Source organism: Euleptes europaea, chromosome 6 (assembly GCF_029931775.1).
Source record: "Euleptes europaea isolate rEulEur1 chromosome 6, rEulEur1.hap1, whole genome shotgun sequence".
Lineage (NCBI taxonomy): Eukaryota > Metazoa > Chordata > Lepidosauria > Squamata > Sphaerodactylidae > Euleptes > Euleptes europaea.
The window spans coordinates 101,403,218-101,410,122 of record NC_079317.1 but is presented as its reverse complement, the minus strand read 5'-3'; the positions used below and the strand labels follow the sequence as shown (position 1 = coordinate 101,410,122).

The window sequence follows — 6,905 nt, the reverse complement described above, 5'->3', positions numbered from 1 at the left end:
AAGTAAATATTGCATATATTTCCATTTCCCCAAAAAGTTACAGGTTTTTTTCTGGGAAGAAAATGTGTCTCTCCCCCACCCCCGTGATTTCAAAATGTCCAGAAATGTTAGATCTCTAGGCAGGTAGAATCCTAGCGTCTACCTTCATCCCTTCATTCTGCTCTTCCCCTGATAACTTGGCACCTAACCTCTGCTTTCTCCAGAAATGGCCAGTGCGGTTACAGAATGTGGAAATGTGAGAATCATCACACAAGTCATCCAGCAGAAAGCCCCACAGGTAGCAGAGGGGATGAGTGAGTTGGAGTCAACTTCCACATCATCACAGCTCGCATCAACCCAGCCCAAAAACTTCAAAAATACACTGCCCAAGGCACTTGGGGTAAGGCCTCTGTAAATGTTTCAAACGTTGCCTAGTCCAAATCCTGAAGATACTATAGTATTGTAGGGATGCCAAGCCTCCTGCTGTAGTGGGAGACCTCCCGGCATCCCAGTGTTTTGCACTGGGGGGAGGAAATGGGTGGGGATGGAGCACGCGCCAGCCTTGTGGTGGTGCACTGATGTCACTTCCAGTAAAAAATGGAAATGACATAGTGGGCACTCTACAAAAACTCTATGGTAAAACCACAGAGTTTTTGTAACTTCTAGAATGTCTACTGACATCATTTCCAGTGTTTTCCAGAAGTGTTATTAGCATGCTGGCACAATGCTGGCCCACCAGGACCCACATCACAATTTCTCCTGGGGGTTGCTGGCTGTGGCCTGGCCATGCTCCTTGCTTGTGGGATTTCTTTGTGGGGGGCAACAAAGATGGTGAGGGGTCTGGAGACCAAGTCCTATGAGGAAAGGTTGAAGGAGCTGGGTATGTTTAGCCTGAAAAGGAGAAGACTGAGAGGGGATATGATAACCATCTTCAAGTACTTGAAGGGCTGTCATATAGAGGATGGTGCCGAGTTGTTTTCTGTTGCCCCAGAAGTTTGGACCAGAACCAACGGGTTAAAATTAAATCAGAAGAGTTTCCATCTGGACATTAGGAAGAATTTTCTAATAGAGCGGTTCCTCAGTGGAACAGGCTTCCTCAGGAGATGGTGAGCTGTCCTTCCCTGGAGGTTTTTAAGCAGAGCCTAGATGGTCAGCAATGCTGATTCTATGAAATTAGGCAGTTCATGAGAGGGAGGGCATCATGGCCATCTTCTGGGCACTGGGGGTGTGTGGGGGAGGTAGTTGTGAATTTCCTGCATTGTGAAGGGGTTGGACTAGATGACCCTGGTGGTACCTTCCAATTCTATAATTCTAAGTCTGGTCTATCCTGGACAGTATTATCTATTCTGACTGGCAGTGACTTTCCAGAAACTTAGGTGGTGGAGGTTTTTCACTTCACTTTCAGCTGAATATGCCAGAGATTGACCCTGTGCCTTCTGCATGCAATCAGATTCTCTACCCCTTTCCATGCCAGCCAGTGTTCCTTGGAAGAAGGCAAATATAGAAGTGGGGGTGGGGGCGTAGATTGGATTAGCAATAGCATGATTGCATCATGTGAAGAAGAGAAACCCCATCATCTTCTTTGTAAAAAGCAATAAAAATATTATTTTCATTTTCCAAGGAATGACCTAAATAGTATTGTATACATCAGGCTTGTCCAAACGGCCCAGGATGACTATGAATGCAGCCCAACACAAAATCGTAAACTTACTTAAAACATTATGAATCCGCTATCGTTAAAGTTAGTGTATTTTATGTGCGGCCCAAGACAATTCTTCTTCCAGTGTGGCCCAGGGAAGCCAAAAGATTGGACACCCCTGGTATACACATATACAAACATTAATATTATAAACAGAAACCAGCATTTTCTTATTGGAACAGAAATCCTCTTCATTTTTCCTGGCCTTGCTGTTTCCCATTGGTTCAATCAAATGGTTTGTGTGTGGTAGGGAAGGGCTTACTCTCATTCCTCAGGATAATTCATTTAGCTACTTGATCAGGCCTGCACAAATGGTGATTAGCTAAACCACACACAACCTACTGGCTATATATTAACTTACAGTGGTCTTGATGTACCAACTGTTTGGCTGCCTACTTGGGACAAAATATCAGGGACACGTTGTCAAGCACCCAGACAGTCACCATGTGTGGTGGCTGAGTTCCACTTGCTGGATCACTTTGTGCATGCCTGTACTAGAAAATATCCTGTCATCCATGTTATGATCTTAACTGGCACATCCAGCTTTTCCTATGATACACAAACTTGGAATAGGAAAGATTCTGACTTCTCAGGCATCAGGTTGATAACAAACAATCTCGAGTCTAGGCTAAAAAGAATGATCATCACACACCAACTAGGAATGAAAAACTAGAAGCAAAAAAAAATGAGTGTTCTGGTAAATATTTCTCTGTGATGGGTAAAATTATGATGCAGAACACCTTGCAGATGGAGGGTGGTGATGAAGATTTAGTACAATCCAAGAGCGGCTAGCAAAAATAGGTTAGCAATGGCAAAAGTGATGTCATTGGCAACATGAAGAATATGGCAGAGTGGTGCTGATTGTATCAGTGATAACCATGATAAGATGTAGCCATATGAGAAATTTGACAGCTGGTGTTCGGAACTATTGCTGATGAAAACAAAATAGTAAGCAAGATTAGTGTATGGATGAGGGGGAAGTTAGTGTGAGTGACAACAGCAGTAATGCAGATGCACCCAAACACCCAAGAATACTGATTCAGAACCTCTTTTTTTCTCACTTTCCAGGTTGTACAGATTGTCTTGGGGGCTACACAGATTAGTTTTGGCATTGCCCTGACAGTCGCACAAGAAGACTTCAAGAAACTCACCGTGAGCAGTGGGGTCTACTTCTGGATTGGAATCTTGGTAAACAATATCTGCCTTGGAAAGACTCAGGAGTTCATCCGCCAGTTCACATAAGCAAGCAGGCCTCAAAGAAGCTTCTGTAGGGATCTGTCTCTGTTCAAGCACAGCTAGAGAGGCTCGTAGCTGGGACATGAGGACTAGCTAGGCCCTGCTTAAATGTTTATTCTGCTGCAAACCCAAGTGTTTGGTTTGGGAAGCAGTGGTGCTGAAAAAGAAAACTTGCATGTTCTTCAGGTGTGACAGTGTGCTTGTTTAGTATACCTGCTTGAAGATGATCGCTGTTCAGATGTTACTCAATTCATGTAGTGCATCTTGACCCACCATGAGGAACCCTCTGATTAGAATGAGCTTGGTACTGGGAACATCATTAGCACCTGGGGACTTTCAGTCTTTTGTGGCTCTCTGAGCTGTCTGACTCATGATAGTGAATGCTATAGGCTGTGTAGTCACATCCCTTACCCAAGAGCCTGTGCAGGTTTTCCTCCCGCACATTCTGTTTCAGCCATTTTTCATAGCATGACTAGTAGCTCCTGAATGGAAAGAGAAGCAACCTGATTATTGTTCTTCATTTTTCTTTTCTTGCATAGCTCCTGCTCTCTGGGGCTTTGCTGGTGGAAATGGAGAAACGAGACAATGCATTGTTGGTAAATATTCTCCCAAGTATTTCTTCAAAATAGGTATAATACAGATGTGGCCAGAGCTGGTGGCAGTATTTGTTCAGGGGCGTGTGCTGAATTGTGCCTCCATAAAGAGAAAATGAACGGTTTGGGGGCAACCGGTTTAGCAGCAAAACCCTGTCCATTAAGGCCTGGAGAAGAGGTAGGGTCAAATAAAGATACTTGTTATAATAGAGGCAAGAGTCAGAAAAATCAGATGGGGAAAAGTGTATTTATAATTGAAGAATGGGCTGAGGCTGAACAGCCGGTATATTTCCATAGGATAAGTCAACTTAAGAATTCATTAATGAGTTTCTGGTCTTGGATTTTAACATGCTGTAGTTAAACAGCCTTCATCTTGACACTTTCCACAATCCAACCAAGGTGATCTGCTGAGCAGACACCTACAGATCTTGCAGCCTAGAGTGCAGAAGTCAAGGAGGGGTGCTTTCCATCCAGCCCTCTGTATGGTGTGTGGTACTTCTGTACTGCCAAACAAATCAGGATTGTAAGATGTAAGTGATAGCTTTTCAGAGATCTGAAGGTAATAGTCACTCTTGCCACAGTACATTCATTTTTCCTGAGCCTATTCAGACATTGTTATGGGTTTTGAAGCACTACAAAAATGTACTTAACCAGAGATCATACAAGGACAGAAAATTAGTGTTTGAACTTTGGACAATGATTGCTCAATCACACTACTTTTATGTCATTGAAAATCTATTGTGTGCACACAGAGCAACAGCACTAATCAGCTGCTGCAAGGGACAAGTGGAGGGACCAGGCCTTGCTCAGTCCTCTGCCTCCTTTCTGACAACAGTAGGCCAACAAATCACCAACATTGTCATTGCTGGCAATGCTGATCATCTGTTTGGTAGTGAGAGGACTGTTTGGGTGCAGCTCAGTCAGACGTCACGCTGTTGGGACTTTCATCTCAGATCCTGAGATCCAAAGGGGAAAAATCTAAAGGGTAGTTGGCATAAACGTCTGCACTACTGGAATTATTTGTCACATTTGGCTTCTATTCTATATTAACTGAATGCTTCTATTACTACCAACATATTCTATTCTTATCTGTGTTAACAGTGAATGTGTCTATTACTACCAACAGTTAATGGCTTTTATTTGGCTATATATGCAATTCACAGTCTGGCAATTGTTTGGAAAGGATAGGCTTCTTGTTTAATCTACAGAGTTTGGACTACAGAGCAGGAAGGAGGGATCATGAGGGAATGCCAGAGAAAACAAAAAAAGGGTACAGTAGACTCTCTCTGGGGAGAGAGTTCTGGGGTTCCATTGAAAAATGACTTGTAATGGTGTCGTGCGTTCATTGTAAAATGCACTTGGATTAATCATGAAGAAAGGACATGGAGCAAATCACTGTATCATGTGTAGGGTGATTAGAATTTCTCTTTCTTTCCTATTTAAACTGAAAACATATCAGGGAAAACAAAAGTTATAATTTCCTTATGTCAATATTAGGTTCATGTTTCCTAACTAGTTGCCTTGATGTTCTTGCTATAGGAGAAAATATGTTTGCTTGCGAACTTGTTGGTCGGTGTGGCTTCAGTAGTGGCAGTAATTCTCCATGGTACTGAGATTGGAAAAGAGACATTAAAAGCGGACCGCTGTGCTGGAATTGACGAATATTATTGCTCCGACTCTGGAGAGGTATTTCTTCTTTCTCCCTATGCATGCAGTAGCAATCCCAGATTTGCTTCAAGCAGTCTCATTGACCTTGGGCTCAAGGCATTCAGAGACATTCAAAGCTATGTTATGCCCAAATGAATGCAGAGAATAGCTAATATATACTGGAAATATTCCACTCCATTATCGCCCTAAACCATGACAGTGGCCAAATCTCAAAGGAACACAAAGACACACAATTCCATTTGTTCAAACCTGGGTGTGCTGAGATTCCCCCCCCCTCCCATTTCAGTGTTTAAGAATGAATGTGAGGATGCTTTATGAAAGAGGCAACAATAAGAGCCAGGAGGACTATCGTAAGTAAATGCATATAAAAAAGATAGACTTGGAATGTCTGGTCTGCTTACTGCAGAAAAAGGGAATCCTACTAGGAATGCTCAATTCAAAACAGATCAAACTATATTTGTACAGAATTGCTTGATCAGTTTGTAAAATTTGCTTTTGGGCAAGAACCTTAACACTGGGGGGGCACACACCAGGAGGCAGAATGCAAGACCCGGGAATTCCACACTGAGAGACCAGGGTGAGCCCCCCCTATGAAGTGTGCCAGCAGGATGAAAAGCAGACTTTTTAGCATTTGTGATGGTAATAGTTATTTGGGGTTGAAGGTCCCTCCCTCATCTTCCTGCAAGAAATTAAACTACTGTATATTAATATTCAGTCCAGTTTACACATGCTGTCTCCAGAGGTCTTTTTTCATGGGGTAAGAAAGGAAAGAAAAGAACCTGATCTGGGAGCCGATTCTCATTTGCAATCTCTTTAATTCCTACAAAGGTTTGTTTTAGGATCTTCCAAAACTACCTCTTGTAACAAAATATTTTAGAGAACCCATGCTTTGGAGCTAAACCAAACCTCAGCAGTTGGGCTTCATCACCAAAACCCTGTTGAAGGATCACATTTGTCCATACCTCTGCCTGATGGCAGGTTTCCTGTATGTTCTTCAAAAGCCTGCACATCCAAGATATTAAAGCCAGCTGTAGTTTAGGGTGGGCTTTCTGTTTCTGAAATTATGGCAACACAATGCAATTCCATGCAGCTGGGTCAGTGGTAACTCACATTATTGTTCTTTCCCTTTGCCCACAGGTGCTTGTGTATGGCTTGAACTCAGTATTCATCATCCTTTCACTGCTTGAACTGGCCATATCTCTCACTGCTGTGGTGGTGACTCTCAAATCTACAAAAGAGCAATCCTATAGACAAATGGTGAGAATAGAACCCCACTTTTTGCCTTGCATACTTTACTATTGCTGTGATCCAGCCCTAAATACCACCCTTCCTCACCCATCCATCTTATCAAAAGCATTCTGTAGAAAGACAACTACAGGATTGGTTGTATATTAGCTCCAAAAATGCCCCCTGTCCTCCCTGGCTTTAACAGTAATGTCCTGCCCCCATGAAAGGTGTAGGTTTTGTGGGAACGGGATTTGGTTTCTAGAGTTGAAGTTTGTTTGTTGCTTCTTCAGTGGTCATCAGCACTCTTCCCTGTACATGTTTATTAGAAGGCAGTTTGCATAAAGCCTATAGATCATTGTCATTGTTTGTGTTCTGATGTATGTTTTCCAGCTATCGAGATAGAAAAGAGCCTTCTCTTTGTCACACCACTTGCAGCAGCACTGAGTATAGACCTAAAGGTTTTCCTTGCCTAAAGCTACGCAGCTGTGAACTTCTTGCAGACT

At 42.8% G+C, this 6,905-nt stretch overlaps 1 protein-coding gene across 1 annotated transcript; it reads left to right on the top strand.

Moving 5' to 3' along the window:
* Positions 1–205: 205 nt before the first annotated feature.
* Positions 206–6,811, top strand: LOC130479715 (membrane-spanning 4-domains subfamily A member 5-like). The gene is made up of 6 exons (XM_056852122.1): positions 206–379; positions 2,747–2,866; positions 3,454–3,510; positions 5,047–5,193; positions 6,313–6,432; positions 6,793–6,811. The coding sequence occupies exons 1-6, from the start codon at positions 206–208 to the stop codon at positions 6,802–6,804; spliced, it is 630 nt and encodes a 209-aa protein (XP_056708100.1). The 3' UTR covers positions 6,805–6,811.
* Positions 6,812–6,905: the final 94 nt, after the last annotated feature.